General features: G+C 59.1%; 5 protein-coding genes across 5 annotated transcripts; 3 read left to right on the top strand and 2 right to left on the bottom strand.

Moving 5' to 3' along the window:
- Positions 1-1931: 1931 nt before the first annotated feature.
- On the bottom strand, positions 1932-2980 carry DCS_00499 (Nucleotide-binding, alpha-beta plait; the record flags this gene model as incomplete). The annotated part of the gene is made up of 3 exons (XM_040797838.1): positions 1932-2156; positions 2254-2884; positions 2952-2980. The coding sequence occupies 3 exons, from the start codon at positions 2978-2980 to the stop codon at positions 1932-1934; spliced, it is 885 nt and encodes a 294-aa protein (XP_040658721.1).
- A 1109-nt stretch (positions 2981-4089) lies between these two features.
- On the top strand, positions 4090-4482 carry DCS_00498 (uncharacterized protein; the record flags this gene model as incomplete). Its single annotated transcript, XM_040797837.1, has 1 exon — positions 4090-4482. One exon carries the CDS (start codon positions 4090-4092, stop codon positions 4480-4482), a length of 393 nt encoding a protein of 130 aa, XP_040658720.1.
- Positions 4483-7927: 3445 nt separating this feature from the next.
- DCS_00497 (uncharacterized protein) lies at positions 7928-11740 on the top strand (the record flags this gene model as incomplete). Its single annotated transcript, XM_040797836.1, has 2 exons — positions 7928-8160; positions 8227-11740. 2 exons carry the CDS (start codon positions 7928-7930, stop codon positions 11738-11740), a joined length of 3747 nt encoding a protein of 1248 aa, XP_040658719.1.
- A 584-nt stretch (positions 11741-12324) lies between these two features.
- Positions 12325-14021, bottom strand: DCS_00496 (alpha/beta hydrolase; the record flags this gene model as incomplete). Its single annotated transcript, XM_040797835.1, has 2 exons — positions 12325-13704; positions 13761-14021. The coding sequence occupies 2 exons, from the start codon at positions 14019-14021 to the stop codon at positions 12325-12327; spliced, it is 1641 nt and encodes a 546-aa protein (XP_040658718.1).
- Positions 14022-16201: 2180 nt separating this feature from the next.
- On the top strand, positions 16202-17524 carry DCS_00495 (uncharacterized protein; the record flags this gene model as incomplete). The annotated part of the gene is made up of 1 exon (XM_040797834.1): positions 16202-17524. One exon carries the CDS (start codon positions 16202-16204, stop codon positions 17522-17524), a length of 1323 nt encoding a protein of 440 aa, XP_040658717.1.
- Between the last annotated feature and the right edge of the window lie 413 nt (positions 17525-17937).

Genomic DNA, 17937 nt, shown 5'->3' with positions numbered 1-17937 from the left:
TCATTTCATTTACACATGTTCGAGCGCATGCTCATGTACCGGTACTCATTGTACACTACTGATCCGTAGTACGTTTGCCGGTCTGCAAGTATCAATACGGAGAATTCCGTACCGGCCCCTCAGGACCGCATGCACCAAGTACAACTACATGTACGGAATAAGTGCAGTACTTCGTACTGTACTCCTTTGTACTGTACTCCTCCGTACTGTACCCCTTTGTACTGTACTCCTCCGTACTGTACTCCTCCGTACTGTACTCCATATTACTCCTTACCTTAGTACCTACCTACCATACTTCCGCCAAAACGTAGGTGTACTTGTACATGTACAGTACAAGTAGGTGTAACCTTACCTTCAAGCCCGGCCAGGCCCTCATTGGACGGGCTATTGACGGGTTAGGCTGCTGTGCCGCCATTGGGGCTCAAGGGTCTTCCCGCTGTCGCCAAGGCAGCCTCTGGTTGGCCCATCCTCCCGGCTCTCTCCCGATCTCCGTGGACTCATGGTCGCCGCTCGATACTTGAGCATGATTGTCTGTGGTGTGGATGCAGGCTGCTGTGAACCCATCCGTTGCTCCGCCATCTAGGGTCGAGGGGGGGGGGGGGGGGGGCGGCCTTCTTCCGATGATGCCAACGGTCATGTATGCACGCGCGCACGCACGCATGCATGGCACAGTGCGATGACGATTGGAATAGGAATGAGTACCGGATCGGGTAGGAACCGTTGCGGACGACCTCTCGGCCACGACGGGCAAATAAATGAGGGAGCATACGAGAGAGTGGATGAGCGAGCGAGTGGACGAGTCGGCGGCGAGCGGATGGAGGAGTGGGCAAGTGGATGAGTGCGCAAGGGAATCAGTGAGCGAGTGGATGAGTGAACAAGGGGACGAGTGAGCAAGTATACGAGCGAGCGAGTGGAGGAGCGAGCGAGTACTGCCTAGGAGAGAGGCGCAAGAGTACGAGGGCGGATGGGCTATCTTCTGGAGGACCGACCTTTCAGCAGGCGCTCACAATCACATGCCGTGGCTTTCGAGACGCAGAGTTCACGAGCATCGCCTCCCTGCCTACGCATGTGCCGTCGGCCATGGAACTACGGAGAACCTAGCTGCGCCTCGCAGAGCACCTCATCATCGACGACAAAGTGTTTCTCGCCGTAACGGGTACCCGGAGCATGAGCACCCAAACTACCACCTACCAACTTCGGTGCACGCATTAGGTCCGTCCATGAATACTTGCGTGTACGTACGCAGGCGTGTGCATACGTTGCAACAAACTCTGTCCATGTAGCGATACCCGGACGGGGAAGTACGAGTACGGGCGACGAGCACTCCCAACCAAACATGGGTCTGCGGGGTCGTGATGGCCGTGATGTGACCCGACCCATGCTGCCTCGTCGTCTTATTTGTTGAGGACTCAGACGCCCATGGCTGGCTGGCACGCCAATTGCACACGCTCACCTTGTCGTGACCCGAACTCAACACTCTCGGCAGTTCCTACATGCGTGCGTGTGCACCGTCCACATGCTCCGACCAAAGTTCGGCTGCAGGTGGTCGTCCCCGGGGAGAAACAACGAAGGCGACCGACAGTTGGGCGATGGCACCTTGGCCGCGGCAGCCACCTCATCATACCGCCTCTTGCGCCCGAGACGCTTCCGAGACGCCGCTCTTCTGCTCCTCCAGAAGCCTTCTCGTCGCTCACCCGAAACTATGCGCACTCGCATCTCGCACGCACGCTTACTTACTTTGCACACACGCTCCCACGCCCGCGCACCGATCACACCACCGCCATTAGCCTCGCCCATTCCTTTCTTGGCCTCGCTCACGAGGACAGGGTGTGACGACGGCGTCCGGGGAGGCAAAGGTTGCCGCCGTGCCACATGACGGCGCATGCTTGCATTGATGTTTGTATCTACACGGCGCCGGAGAAGCAACGAGCTCACGCAGCCTTCTTGGCAAACTCGACCCTGAGAATGAGATGCTTGAAACCGAAACCGTCCATCTTGCTGCAGGCCTTGACGGCGTCGCCGCGGTCGGCGAAGCTGATGAAGGCGAATCCCTTGGCCATGCCCGTGTCCCGGTCCTTGGCGAGGAAGACCCTCGTGACGCGGCCGAAGCGCTCGAACATGTCCCGCAGCTCGCCTTCCTCTGCCATCTCGGAGACCTGCGAGGAGGAGAAGAAAACACAGGTCAGCAGGCGGCGGGCGGATGCATGATGCCGCCGTGGCGGCCGAGGGGGGGGAGGATGCGGCGGCACCTACGTTGGTGACGCGCAGCGTCGCGAGGTCGTCCCGTTCGCCGTACTTGGAGCCCATCCGCTCGCCGGCCGCGCCGGCGCCCCCACGCATGGCCGGAGGGACGTAGGAGCCCTTCTTGCCGGCACCGGCGGCCCCGGCGCTCGGCTCGTCGCCCATGCCGGCGGCGACGTCGGCCGCACCGCTCTCGCCGATGGGTGCCATGGTGTCCTTGTAGGGACATCGGGCTGTGAAATGTTCGCCGTTGCAGATGCGGCACTTGACCTGCTTGTCCTTCAACTTGTCCTTCATCTGCTTGGCGTTGGGGTCCTGGCTCTCGTCCTTGGCGTCCTTGCGCCAGTTGACGCTCGGCCGGAAGATGATGTTCTCGCCCACCGACGTCGTGTCGGGCGCCGGTCCGGCGCCATCCTTGGCGCTCTGGCCGAACTTGCTCCACGTCTTTCGGTCGGCGACGCGGGGGTTGACCGTCTCCGTGTGGGTGACGTACCGGACCCGACGCGTCGTCTTCACTTTTTGGCCCTCGTCGTTGTAGCGGTATGTGATGATCGTCTTCGTCCCATCCTTGTTGGAGATGGTCTGGGGAGGAGGCAGCTCGGTCGACGTCTCCTCGTTGTCGTCGTCGTCGGCCCAGTCGTGCCTTTGAATCATGGCGGGGTTAGCATCAGGAGCTCGAGCTCGCCGCAAGGGCGCCTGGGACCGCTCACTTGGCCTTGGGCGGCGCCGTGGTAGCCATGATGGAGGAGGGCGTGTGTAGGAAGCTCTTCTTCTAGCGTGGATCCGTCGTGGAGCGGTTGACCTCGTCGTCTGAAGAGCCTACGTCGCGATCGTCGGGTTTCTCGATGATGGATGAATTTCGCTTTTTTCGTGGTGCGATCGCGAGGCGCCGTGGGGCAAGAAGCCACATGTGGCTGGAGACTGATCACGTGCGCAACCATCTCCTTCACGGCCTAATGTAGGCTTCATGCCAACCCAATTGTTACGACGTGCTCCGTGCATGGCCGAACGATGAGTATATTTTCTTCGTACGAGGAAGGGGGGAAATTCTCCTCCTCCGTGTCGGTAGAGACTCATTCGTTCATTGCAGCCGGGTTCCTGCCCTGCGGAATCAGCGTTGGCAGAGCAGAGTCTCGTACCTGAAAGTACAACTACAGCGCCAAGCTGGGCGCCCCATCATGACCTGACCCGTAACGTTACGATACAGCGGGAGGACCTTGTGCACTATGATTATTACAAGCAAGTACTTACCTAAGTACCTAGTGCAGTAAGTAATTACATGTACTCCGTATGTAAGTACTCAAGTACTACTGTACTTAAGTACATGCTCGGTTGAGTTGCGTCGCAGAGGCAAGCGAAAAAGGGCAGAAAATGGAACCATTGACCATTTCAAATCCGGAGAGATGGATGCAGTGGTGGGTGAAAAGACATTTTGGCATACATACTTCCAACATTGCTGCGTATTTGCAAGGCTCGACCGACTGATGGATCAACGGACATGAATGCAACCGTACAATGGGAGGTGTGCTTAAGGGGTGCCGAGTGTGGCGCAGCGCTATTCCACGACCAACCATACTCTGCCTTGCCACCCTACGTCCACGTAATCCATCTGCACTGGGCCACCGGCTCCGGTGGCGGCCCAGGATGCCCTGCGACACGGAGAGTTTCCTTGGACCCCTCGAGACACTTCCCCCACCATCCTCCGTCCATCCTACAGCACCAGTCTATTCACCGGCCTCCGCGCAGGGCTCACTCGCTTGCTTCGACACGAACACGAGATTCATCAACGTCCCGTCGACCGCCATCGAATAACCAGAGAGGGAGTGTGACGGAGAGACGAGGAGCGAGATGGCCAACAAAGGCGAGCAACCACCGCCGTACGGCGCTCCGCCACAAGCTCCGAAGCCCGCCTACGATGGCGGCAACAACTTTCGGCAGGACCAGCAGCAAGGCTACTACCCCCCTGGGCCTCAGCAGGGCTACTACCAGCAGCAGCCGCCGCAGCAGCAGCAAGGCTACTACCAACCCGGACCGCCGATGGGTTACTACAACCAACAGCCGTCGCAGGGTCCCTATCCGGCCGGCCAGGGCCCCTATCCCCCGCCAGGTCAGTACGGGCAGGGAGCGTATCCCCCGGGGCCCGGCTACGTCCCTCAGCAGCGACAGCACCGGAAGCCGGGGATGCTGGAGGGGTTGCTGGCCGGTCTAGCCTGCTGCTGCTGCTTGGACATTCTCTTCTGAGCCGTGGTCGATGGTGAGTGCGGAATCTCCGTTGGGCGAGGCTTGCCGACCATGGCTGACTTGGCTACGACCAGGAACACTTTTTGCTTTATGCCAAAGATGGCATCGAACAACTTGCCATGAGTCTGGCTGCATGGTCGGCCGTTGAGTTGGACGGCCGAGACACGATTTGGGCGACATATATTTGATTGGGCGTTAAGGGTTGATGTACATCTATACTTAGGTCCCGCGACTGGAATGCTGGATGGTTTGTTTTTTTCGTTCCATTTTTCGCCGTATGCGCTTTTGACCAGTCGTGCCAATAGATATGTATATGTATATGTACCCATATAGTAAATGTACTGGCACTGCATCATGCCGTCCGTGGCTGTCCCAAAGAACTGAGGAGAAACAGGAGCACAGGAGCACCAAGGGTCAAAGAAATACATGTAAGCGTGTGCACGTAACGACACCGGTACTTTGTCATGCGTCCGTAGCTGTCTCAACCTGGCCAAGGACGAACGAGAGCAAGCAGGATCAGGACGTTTCTCCATCCCTTAGGCTCTTGGCCATGTCCATGACTAGTTCACGGCATTCACGTGCGCCTGCTTGCCAGTGGTTTCCTTCGCCGTGCCAGGGCATGTGGCTTGCACCCAGTTCACACCTTGCGACGTTTGCTCGCCGTCGTGCGTTCAACCTCACACGAAATTACTGCAGTGACTGACCATGATTCGTAATTCTTGGTAAGCATCGTTGACTAGATCGAGGATGCAGCACGTCGGGAAGCAGGCGAGTTGGGACGGATAAGAGAGTGCCGGCGGCAAAGGTCGGTCCATGGGTCGACAGGATCGGTGTGCAAGAGAATAACCCGCACGATGGCCGTGGCGATTCAGCCATGAATGCCTGGCTTGCACCGAGCAGTCGGATTCCGTCGAGAGTCGTGCTCGAAGTTGCAGTCGCGTTTCATCGTCACGAGCACCCCTGCAACATGACATGTCACCCACCGGGCCCGAGTAGAGGGGGGTCTAGGGCTTGATTGCGACGAACCGAGGATTTGGAGAGGTCTCGGGAACGGGCTCGGAATGAACATCGAATCATGAGCCGATTTGTGGCGCGTCGGCCTTGAGGGGCTGGATAATTGAATGCCGCAGGAGACCAAACAAATGGGCTAGAAAATGAAAGGATGCAATGTCCCATCCCATCCCGAGCACAGTACTAGGTATTACTTGAGCACCTGTGCAGAACGGTACAGCAGTAACGTCAAGGCGCTTGTGGACGACGGTTTAAAATTGATCATCTTGATGGAGCACAGGACGGCAAAAACGGTGCAAAAGCCAACAAGCAAGGGGCGTCATCGCCGTCCGATGAAACAAACGCTTGCACGTCTGCGTGCGGTGCACAGTATGTGTGTGCATCCTCTGCCTGCTCCCGGACTTTGCTTCCACGACCGACGGCGAATGCGCTGGCGGAAAACATGACACTGAGCGCAGGCCGAGCGAGCGTACTCGTACAAATACTAGTACTTGGTATTAATCACTACTAGGTACCTACCTAGTACTCCGTACCTAGTACTTAATCCGTACATGCAAGCACTAAAGCACTATTGATCAAGTACGGAGTACGGAGCACAAGTAATACTGTGCTGTAGTTGCAGGTAGTTGTACAACCTAGTACTTGTGCTCCATACATGCACAGTGGAGGGGAAAAAGTCATCCTTCTGAAAGTCACTTTCCTTCACACCATATTTTCCTGCACGTACAGTATTATGCACACTGGCACTACATGAATACGCGGGATCACTGATTTTATGTTCAAGTGTATTCGTGACTGGAGCACATACTGACTGATTCGTAGTTGTTCCATACAACAACGTGCAAGTTCGTGTTGGGAGTTCGTTCGAGGCCGGTCACAAAGGGAAGCAGGCGCTTGCATAGAGATCCCAGACAATGGTGTGAAGATTGCCTCGTACTATGCGTGTCCATTGTGCGACTACGCTACTAAGATAGCACTTGGGCCAGTAATAGTCAGGCACAAAGCGCTAACACGACTGGGTCGCCGCCGGCGTGGCGGAGATTACCCCTAATGTCTAGCCGCTCGTCCACGGCGCCAAGTCGCATGTAGTTGTACACTGTAGTTGTAATTTACCGTCGCCGCCCTCCGTCGCTCATTGGATTGTCAAACGATATACCTTTCGCAAGGCAAGCGAGCGCTCGCTCGGTACGTTCGATATCCTCCAACCCGCTCTACCCTGCGGAGTGCATGTGGTGCCAAGAGGATGCATCCATGTATGTGAACGAGCCTTCTCGTGAGTACAGTAATATGGGACTGTCGAGGGTGAAGCACATGCACAGTACTGTAGGTGTAAGTACTTGTACCTGTACAGTACTCCATACCCCGTACTCCGTACTCCGTACGTATATCGCCAAGGGTGCGGCACTTCGACACATGTTTGCTGCGAGTGGTTCGTAATATCAACTACTAAATTGGGTCGTACAAGTACGGAGTCTTAATTGCATTCCAGGAATAATGACGAAGACTTGCCCCTCCCAGTACTGTACTGTAAGTACTGTACTTGTGCCATACAGTACTTGGCCAGATAATCGCACTCGCTGGCACCAAGAGTTCGCGCCATGATTCGTTGTGCACACGTATCTACTGTGACGAAAATTTCATCGCACCTCGTGCTGGTGTGCTGTCGTACATGGAACGAAGTAGTATGGAATTGATACTCCGTCCTCGTGCTACGCTGAAGATCCTCCCCAGATCGGTCGAGCCTGTAACGAATCGCATCGCGCAGACGCCTACGGCGGCGTCATCTTGGTGCATCATGCATGCGCCTGCCCCCACCGGCGCCCCTGTTGGCGTCTTCGTCCCTCGACGGGCCGCCCAGTGAAGCCTCCTATGTCACCGCCGGCAGACGCTTCGTTGAAACGAAGCAGGCGCCAATCATGACGCTCCTGCCCACTTCCAAGCTTTGAGCGTGCATAGCGCTGTCGGCCGACCGAGCTCGCCTGCCTGGGCGTGTGAGTGAAGCAAAAATTGTCAAAAGTAGAACATGTGCTCGAAAAAAACCATCCCTCCTTTGTTCATCTTTCATTTCCTGGCCCCTCTCCATCTCATCTATCCTCTTTGATTGACGGCCCATGCCCATCGTCCCATCTTTACCTACCTCGTCCCTCGTCGCCGCTTCACCTTCCCTCGACGACAGCCCGTCCTATGGTAGATTCATTCCCTTGACCTCGATTCGAAGCCTACGCGCGCTCGCTGCTCTTCAAGAGTTCCTATTCTCATCTTCACTCTTGGCATCTCTTATATCCTCCTATCTTCCTCCTCCTTTCCTCGCCCCGTGAGGGCACCACTTCCGCTTCTTCTCGTCCCCCCCCCGGAGATCACCTCACTGCCCTTGCTGCCTCTCGGATTTCTCGCTGGGCAGCATCGAGTGCATCGTTGCCTCGAGGCCGCCGCCATGGTCGGCTCAAGTGTTGATTCCCTTGCCAAGATTGTCGATGCCGCCTCGTTCCCCATCCTGGTGCCGAGGCAAACGGCCCAGGCCGTCGGTCCCAGCCAGGGCGGGTCAGGCCAGAGTGCCCAGGGCATCGGCATCGTCAGCTTCCTCTCGGCGATAGGTGTCGCCCTGGCCATCTTTGCGGCCCAGATTACCCTCTTCGTCCTGCTGCGTAATAAGCTAGCTCGCGTATTGTACGTATCATGCCGCCCGCTTGCCCGAGGCCCTCGGCGAAACCCCCACCAGCTGACCCCGTGAAGCAAACCAAAGACGTATCTGGTGCCTGAGCGAGAGCGGACGGCGCCACCGTCGAGAAACACCGTGGCCATGATCTGGTCCCTCGTCAACTACAGCGACCGCGACCTCATCAACAAGTGCGGCCTCGACGCCTACTTCTTCCTCCGCTACCTCAAAACCCTGCTGGTCATCTTTCTCCCCATCTGCGCCGTCGTCTTGCCCATCCTCATCCCGCTCAACTACATCGACGGCCAGGGCCAGCATGTCGACGTCAAGGACAGCGAACGAAGCAATGCCAACATCACGGGCCTCGACACCCTTGCCTGGCAGAATGTGAGCAAGCAACACACGAGTCGCTACACGGCCCACCTCGTCATGGGCATCCTCGTCGTCATCTGGGTCTGCACCGTCTTCTTCTTCGAGCTTCGCGTCTACATCAAGGTTCGACAGGACTACCTCACCAGCGCCGAGCATCGCCTTCGAGCCTCGGCCACCACCGTCCTCGTCACCTCCATACCGAAAAAGTGGCTCAGCAAGGACGCCCTCGCCGGCCTCTTCGACGTCTTCCCTGGCGGCGTCCGGAACATTTGGCTCAACCGCGATCTCACCAAGCTGCTCGACAAGATCTCCGACCGTCGTGGCGTGCACGCGAAGCTCGAGTCGGCCGAGACGGACCTCATAAAGGCGGCGAAGCGGGCCCAGCTGAAGCGGAGGAACGCCGAGGAGAAGAAGAGCCGCAGGAAGTTGAAGGACGCGGCGCTCACCAAGGAGGAAAAGACGGCCCGCGACGCCCAGGAGGATGCCGAAGCCCAACGCATGGCCAACAGCGGCGAGGGAACCGACGCCGGAAACACGCACAGCGTCCCGCACACCGTCCGCGATAGCATGCGAGACTCGACGGCCGCTGCGCAAGACCCACCCCAAGAGAATAGGCGCACCGGCGTCTTCCACTCCCGCTCCGTCATCAACCCCCTGTCCAAGGTCGGCCGGGGGCTGAGAGGGGTTGCCACCAAGGCCGGCACCGAAGTCCACGGCACGCGGGGAACGGCCCATGGCTTCTCGGGCGCCGGTCCCATGGTCGAACGCAGGGCCGATGCGGCACGCGCCTGCACGTTTGACGAGAGGCATGCCTCGCCGCTGTCGCCGCAGGCCGACTCGTCGGAAGCTCGTACCACCCCCCGCTCGTCGCCTGCCTCGGCCTCGTCTGCTTCCGACTGCGCCGCGTCCGCGGCCAAGCAGCGGAATGGTACGCGCACGCCGACGGGTGGAAACACGGTCCGGCCGACCCACGACGCCGACGACATGATTCTCCCCGGTCGGCCGAGCTTTTGGCAATTCTGGAAACCCCCTGCCGGTGGCTACGCCTCTCCCATTCCCCAAGGCGCCGCCCCCGAGGAGTTGAAAACGAAACGAGCCGAGGGGCCGCAAACGCCTTGGCAGCAGATCAAGAGCGTCATCCCCTTTGTCGGCGGCGACGGCGAGGACGAGGAAGAAATCGAATATCCATCGGCCCGCAACCCTGACCACGCCGGGGACAAAAACGGGGACGATGGCGCAGTGTGGGCAAAGTATCTGAAGAAGAGGGACCGGCCGACGCACCACCTGCCGCTCTTCGGTGTCGGCTGGTTGTTCGGCCTCCCCTTGATCAGCAAGAAGGTGGACACGATTTATTGGTGTCGCCAGGAGCTTGCCCGGCTGAACCTGGAGATTGAGGAGGACCAGAAGCACCCCGAGCGTTTCCCGCTCATACCCTCGGCCTTTGTCCAGTTCAACCACCAGGTGGCCGCCCACATGGCCTGCCAAAGCGTCGTCCATCATCTGCCGCGCCAGATGTTCCCCCGCATGAACGAGATCTCCCCTCGGGATATCATATGGGAGAACATGGCGCTCAACTGGTGGCAGGAGTGGGTCCGCTCCTTCATCGTCGTCGGCACCGTCATCGCCATGATCTTCCTCTGGGCCATCCCCGTCGCCTGGACTGCGGCCCTCGGCCAGCTCGACAAGCTGATCGCCGATGCCAGTTGGCTAAGCTACCTGAGGGAAAACAAGATGGTCGGGTCGCTCGTCAAGATCATCGCCGGTATCTTGCCGGCCGCCACACTCAGTCTCCTGCTCGTCCTCGTGCCCATCATCCTCAACCTCTTGGCCGGCTTCAAGGGCGCAAAGACGGGTGCGCAGAAGAGCGAGTTTGTTCAACGCTTCTACTTTGTTTTCCTCTTCGTCCAAGTCTTCCTCATCGTCTCCATCGCCTCCTTCTTCGCCGCCTCCCTGACGGACTTGGTGGGAAACATCAAGAAGCTCCAGTCCCTCGAGTCCGTCCTCGACCTCCTCGCCAGTAACCTCCCCCGCGCCGCCAACTACTTCTTCTCCTACATGATCCTCCAGGCCCTCTCGACCAGCTCCGGCACCCTCTTGCAGATCGTCGCCCTGGCGACCTGGTTCATCCTCGCCCCAATGTTCGACAGCACCGCCCGCAGCAAGTGGACGCGGAACACGACGCTCGCGCAGATCAGCTGGGGCTCCTTCTTTCCCGTCTATACCAATTTTGCCTGCATCGGCCTCGTTTACTGCGTCATCTCACCTTTGATCTCGGTATTCGCCATCATCACGTTTAGTTTGCTGTGGCTCGCCCAGAGGTATGCGATGCTCTACGTCAACAGGTTTGAGCTCGACACCGGCGGCGTCCTGTACCCGCGAGCCATCAACCAGACCTTTACAGGATTATACTTTATGGAACTCTGCATGGCCGGCATGTTCTTCCTCGTCGAGGACACGGAGGAGAAACGCACGTGCACGACGCATGGTATCATCATGATAGTGGTCCTGATGTTCACCGCCATTTTCCAAATCCTCCTCAACGTATCCTTTTCGCCCCTGTTCCGGAACCTGCCCATCACGTTCGAGGATGAGGCGGTGCTGCGAGATGAGGCCTTCCAGCGGGCCCAGGATGCTCGGTTCGGTCTCGTCGGAGACCAGTCCTCTTGCGGCGACTATGGCGAAGTCTTCGATGGTACCGTCGAGACGCCGACTCGCCTGCCGGAAGACGAGATGGACGACGAGCTAGGGCCGCTGGGCCCCCGGAGGCAAGGGAGCCAGCTTCGGGAACACGTCAAGCAGGTCGGCCACTGGGCCAAGAGCGGCGGCGGAAACCAACTTCGCAGGCTCAAGGAGATGACGGATCATTCCAGAGCGACCCAGTACCGAAGGCAGCAGCGCCAGAAGGATCTGGAGGCGCAGCGAGCCATCGGCGACGCCCTGTACGGGGGCATCCACGACGACATCGAGGACCTGACGCCCGCGGAGCGAGACGTGCTGACGAAGCACGCCTTTCAGCACTATGCTCTGCGCGCCCGGCGGCCGACGGTCTGGATACCTCGGGACGACTTGGGCATCAGCGAGGACGAGATTCGCAGAACGCACAACTACAGCAAGCACATTTGGATCAGCAACGAGGGTACGGCCCTCGACAGCAAGGTGCGCGTCGTCTACGGCCAGAATCCTCCCGACTTTTCCGAGGTGGACATCATCAATCTCTGAGAGAGGCTCTCGCTTCGATTTCGAGTATTTGTTTTTTTATTGCATCGCTTGGGTTCAAGCCCGATGGCGTCTTCAGCGAGGAGTTGAGGCACGGAAACGACAGCACTGGCTGCGTCACACATGGATTGCATGCAAGAGAGAGTATCGACAACGGGACAAGGAGGAAAGTGTGCGCGTAATGGATTCTTGCTGCATTTTGCCGTGTACGAGTCGGCCTTGCTACGATTTGCTCACATTCAGAATACCCCAAGTAGCTCTGCGTCGCGTATCGAGTCATAATGCCAACTGCCGTTTATGATCTCGTCCGATTCATGTCAGGTTGAAAACTATGTTAAACAATGATGATTGTACAAATGCTTGCCGCGCGGCAAACGATGTCATTATCCATCCATGTATCCAAAACGCCTTGCTCGATGCCCAATTGTATGGCTGCCTCCATTATGACGATGGTTACAAGCCGGTCACCATGGAAAGATTCCACTCTCTCACGGCCGGCTGAACGGCAACACCGGTTCCGTTCCGTTCCGTTCCATCAATCCACAGTCCAGCCGCCGAAAAAAGCAGGGTCGAAATTGTGAAATGACTCATCTGGGGCGGCGCCTCTCGACGGCCATGGTTGCCTCCATCTCCTCAGTGACCATTCTGTTGAAGTCATCGGGGTTGTCGAGATGGAGGTTGTGACCAGCCTTGGGGATGACGGTGACCCTTGCGCTGCCGGCCTCATTGCGCCGCTGCTCGTCGGTGGCACCAAGCAGGGCCTGCCTCCTGGCGTCCTTGAGCTTCTGCTCGGCGGCAAGCCCGCCGGCGACGTCCATCCAGTCGTTCTCGCCGTAGAGGAAGACGATGGGGATGCCGGTTTCCTTGACTGCGGCGTCGGACGGGAGGGCGTCGGGTGGGGCCGGCAGGGTCTGTCGGCCGACGTGGTGAATGCGGTTGATGACGGGCCGGCGAGCGTAGGCACCGGGGGCGAGGATGTAGGCCAGCGCGTATTCGCCGCTGCCCTTCTGCTTGAAGATGGAAAAGGAGTAGTCGTGGAGGGCCTGTGCCTCGTTGGGTGGGAGGTGGTTGAAGCGGCGCGAGCTCCAGCCGGAAATTAGGCGCGGCCCTAGCGGACCGGTGAGGCGAACGATGCTAAATGGCGAGACGTTGGCGTCCCAGAGCCAGACAAGCCAGCTGGGCAGCGGCCGCCTCGGCGCAGTCGGGGTCGCCTCCTTCGCCGTTCGGCCGACTGAGGCAGCGGCCGTTGGGGGGGTTTTGGTTTCGGTGAGGGCTTGCTGGTCTTGGGCGAAGTCGTCCTGCTGCGTCGACGACTCCTTCGGATCGGGCATGGAGGCGTTGACGGCGTACGGGTCCTCGGGGATGCCGACGGGCGAGGCCAGTATCAGCTTCTTCAGGTGACCGGGATACTTGATGGCGTACGAGACGGCGAGGTAGCCGCCGAGCGAATGGCCGAGCAGGGTGAAGCGCTCAATCTTCCTCGCCTTGCGCCACTCCTCGAGGGCGTCGACGAAGAAGTTCTCGGCCTCGATCACCTGCTGCTCCTTCCCCTTGGCGCGGATCTTGAAGGGTGGGCGGGTCGAGTTGCCCATGCCAAGCATGTCGAGGGCGTAGAGCTTGAGGCCCGGGAGGCGCGAGATGGGCTCGAGGTTCTTGTAGAAAAAGCCGAGGCCGGCGCCGTAGCCGTGAACCATGACGAGGGTCTCGTCCTCGTCCTCGCCGACACGCTCGACGCACACCTCGTTGAGGGCCCGGTTCTTTCCCGAGAGCTTGACGAGGGAGCGGCGCCAGACACGGGTGCCGAAGGGATCAGGCTTGATCGAGTTGTCGGCCGGGGCGGGGGCGGGGGAGGCGGCGGTGACGCTGTCGACGGCCTCGCGGAGGTGGGGGATGAAGGAAAGGACCTTGCGCTCGGCCATGGCAGGCGTGACGCTCGTCCACTGGATTCCCAGACGCCGCGTCAGTAACTAGGCACCCACACGGACATACAGGCACGGGGGCGGGGGGAGAGGTTGCGACGAACCCATTGGTAGGCGGCTTCCTTGTAGCCCAGGGGAAAGTATATCGTCGGCGGCGCCTGGGGCTTCTGCTGGAGGGGGCCGTCGTTGGCGGCAGGCGGTTGCTGGACGCGAACGGCGCCGTCGGAGGCGGGCATTTTGACGGCCGTGTTGTTGGCGTTGCTGCCGCTGTTCGTGTTGGTGATGGCGGTTGTGGCGATGGTGGTTGTGGCGAGGGTAAAGGCAGTTCGCTGCAGCAGGGCGGAAGCGACACCTGTCTTGATCATGGCCCGGGGCTCGAGGCTCGGGAGCGGGCGCTGGGGGGTTTATAGTAAACCGCCCAAGCACCCTGAAACTGACACGAGTAAAGTCCGCCGAGATGCAGATGATGACGACAACGAGCCGTGCGTGTCGGCCAGCTTTGCTATGTGCGACTTGGCTGCGCCCTGCTGGCGGCCCCGGAATCCGGACTTAAGGCTGGGGCTCGGAGGTTGGGTCTGCCCGGAAGCCGGCGCTACGCACGGGCTGGATCGAGTGCGATGAAGCGAGCGCAATCGGGCGGAGTTTCTGGGGCGGCGAGGGAATGAATGGCTAGCGGACGTGAGGCGCACAAATGCTGTATAACGTGAGTATGCAAGGTGATGGTGATGGCGATGGTGATGGGAATGATCGAGGGCGGGTTTACGTTTGGGACGAGCTCGACCTTGACTTGCTCTGGCCGTTAGGTTCGAGGCAGGTACCAACGAACTGCAGGAGACCTGAGATACTTGTACAAGTACAAGTACCTGCACAAGTACGGAGTTGACAAGAAGTTACGGAGTACTCTACAGTACTATTCGGAGTACAGGTACGGAGTACGGAGTATTACTTGGTGAGGCATGGCCTGGGGGTACGTGTATTGTACTGTACAGTACGGAGTACATACATGTACTTGCTTGCGTACAGTACGTAGGCATAGGACGGAGTCCTCTGTACTTGCATGTTGGCCGATTACATGTACGGGTACGGAGTACACACAATACTCAAGTACTGTACACAAGTATACTCATGTGTACCTACTTAGGTACAGTGTACGGAGCATAGGCAGGTACGGGAAGTACTATTACCAAGTTGTAGCAGGGAACACATGACCCTGGGTCGTTGGGTGCTTTCATACTCTGTTCTGTTACTCCGTACTGTGCTTAAGTATGTATGGAATTTAGTGCGGTGTACAAGTACTTGGGGGTCCCCTGGGCGAACTTACTTACAAATCATACTGTACAATAATGCGTGTACTCCGAACTCCGTTCTCCGTACAGAGTAGGTACTGGTACAACTAACTACCTGGAGGTCCCTCATGCAGAGCCCGAGTCGGGTCGGTCCCCCACCGTTGAATCGACTCAACTCAACAACTTCCGGGGGTCCTCTATTACCATTGGCTCTGCAAGAGCAGTGGAGGCTTGAGGGGCAAGCTGAACAGAACAGGGACCACTTACAGGAGCGTACATGTGCACAAGTATTATTACTCCATACACCCAAGTACAGTACTTGCATATAAATGTTGGTGTACGGAGTACGGAGTACAACTCCTTGTAATTAAGTAGGTGCATGCACTTCAGTACATGTAAGTACTGTACGGAGTACTGTACTGGGCTTCAACAGGGACTAAGTACTTCCAATTTGCACTGCAGGACTGCGTATTGTACAGTACATGTGCTCATACAAATGCTGTACATTAGTTGGATGTACTGTAATGCCTACTGTACTTAAGTTCGCATGTACTTACCTAGTACCTAGTACTGTACAATACAGTGCCCGCCACTGATGGAGTGCCAGAACCTCGGACTGGGCCAGTGTGCCATTCGGCTGCCTCTTGTCAGAGCGATAATGACAGCCTACGGAGTACAGCAAGTAGACGTACATAGGTGCACTTACCGAGTACTTGTACAGTGCTCTGCTTTGTATCGTGTGAAAAAACCTACAGTCCTCATTCCTACCAGTCGACCACCAGTTCCGAGTACGCTGTCGCAGTAGAACTCGTACCACAGGCCTACAAGGTACTAAAAGGCGCCCGTGTAGGTACCAATTGAACCTGGAACCAGCGATAATTACGAGGAGTAAGTACGCGGAGTACTTGACTCGGACACCACCGCAACACTGAACTCGGCCCCCCCATGGTCCAATCGAGCTAGTGACAGTTTCCCTTCCTCCGCCAACACCAACACCAACACCAACCTCTACCAAATCGTGCATATCCGACTCTTCGCCGAACAGCATTGCCGCGACGGAGCTCGGTTGATCTCGATCAAACGCACGCCGCCGCACGAAGCGCCTCGGGCCCTGCAGCGGTACCCGACCGCTTCAAGGGGTAGGTGAGAGGAAGGGCAGGGAACCGCTCGGCTCATCCGCTCGGCAGGCAACCTCCCTCGTCTTCCTTCAGGCCTCGCCGAACCGACGGGCCGATCCGAGAGCGGGACAAAGCGACAGCATGGCCGACGACCTCGACTCCATCGTCAAGGGCGCGCCCGTCCCCGTCGCCGCCCACAACCTCGCGGGCGCGACGCCGATGCAGATGCAGATGCAGATGCAGCAGCAGCCCATGGCCGGCAAGCAGGGCGACCCCCTCCATCACACGCCCAGCTCTCCGTCGATGGTATACCTCAACCTCCTCATCCTCGAGGCCTCCCTGCGCGCCCAGTTCCTCGAGCTCCGCGCCCGGCGGCGGCACCACACCTTCTTCCTCGCCCTCCTCACCGCCTGGGTCCTCGTCTTCGGCTACCAGCTCTACTTTGCGCCCCGCGAGGACGGCCGCGGCGTCGGCGGCTCCATCTACTGGGCCGTCGAGGGCGCCCAAAAGGTCTGCTTCATGGGCGGCATCATCACCGCCGCCCTCGTCTGGGCCACGGGCATCTGGGACCGCGGCATCCGCTGGCCCCGCCGCTGGTTTGCCATCTCCAACAGGGGGCTGCGCGCCTTCAACTGCAAGCTCGTCATCGTCGGACGCCCCTGGTGGGCCGAGGCCCTCTCCTCCATCGGCTTCTTCCTCACCTACGGCATCTTCTCCCACACGGCGAGCTCGTCGTACCGGCACGTCGAGCCGTCGCAGCTGCGCGAGGCCGAAAGGGATCTGCCGCCGTCGGCCGACGTTCACCCGACGCTCGTCCTGCCGGCCGAAGACGAGGAGCACGGCGGACATGAGGAGGACCTGGCCCCCGGCGGCGACTACGTCAAGCTCCTGCTGCTCCCCAAGCCCTTCTCCGCCACCTTTCGCGAAAACTGGGAGCTCTACCGGACCGAATACTGGGAGAGGGAGAACGAGAGAAGGGCGCTGCTGCGCGAAAAGGTCAAGGAGCACGACCGCCGTCTCGCCCGCCAGACCTACGGTTCCCTCTGGTGGCTCCCCTGGCGGCCGACGCCGACGCAGGCTCGACGGCACGAACCCCACAGGACCCCCCAAGCCCGCCACCAGCTGGGGGAGAAGAACCGCAAGCGCGGGAGCAGCGGCGTGCGGCGACCGTCGACGAGCTCGATGCGTAGTTCGACACCGTCCCTCGACGTCGACGACGGCCTCAACAGTAGGAGGTCGAGCTCGGCGTCGACGACGCAGGACAAGCGTCGGAAGAGGCCCGCCTCCGGCTCCAAGGTGAGGCGAGCCGGCACAGAGTCTCGGTCCGTGACGCCCGAGATGCCCGCTCAGCTGGGCATGGAGAGGACGCCGTCGGTGGACGAGATCCCCGTCCGGGGCGGCCGCGTGCTGCGGAGCGCAAGCGCCGTGGCGAGAGACAACGGCTCGCCCGTCAAGGGAGGCTAGGAGGCGAGGAGGAGACGCCCGTCGCGACTCGCACCTGCGTAGGGGTCGATCGAACATGTCGGATAGTGCACCAGCGGAAGGCTCCCTCGCCCGCATGGCCGCCGGACAGGCTTGCGGAGACCATCATTTTCCGACTCTGGCTTGCGAGCGTGGCTGCTTCATCCTGCGCACCCGGCACACCCATGTCGGGAATGAGCCGAGCCGCAAGTCCGAGCCGCAAGTCCGAGCCGCAAGGTGGGTGGCTCACGGTTCGCAGGACGCCCTGCCAGGCCGGGCGGCGGCGCTTGGACATGGGTGCTGGCGTATCTAGAGAGCACGACAGGTGCTTGAGCTTGATTTCTACATCATACGGGTTGGCGCGACAGGGCGGAACCTTTCTCTGCATCTCGAGAGCTTCGTTGCATGACTTTTCC

The sequence above is a fragment of the Drechmeria coniospora genome, chromosome 01, assembly GCF_001625195.1.
Source record: "Drechmeria coniospora strain ARSEF 6962 chromosome 01, whole genome shotgun sequence".
NCBI classification, from domain to species: domain Eukaryota; kingdom Fungi; phylum Ascomycota; class Sordariomycetes; order Hypocreales; family Ophiocordycipitaceae; genus Drechmeria; species Drechmeria coniospora.
This window is presented reverse-complemented; position numbering and strand designations above follow the sequence as displayed.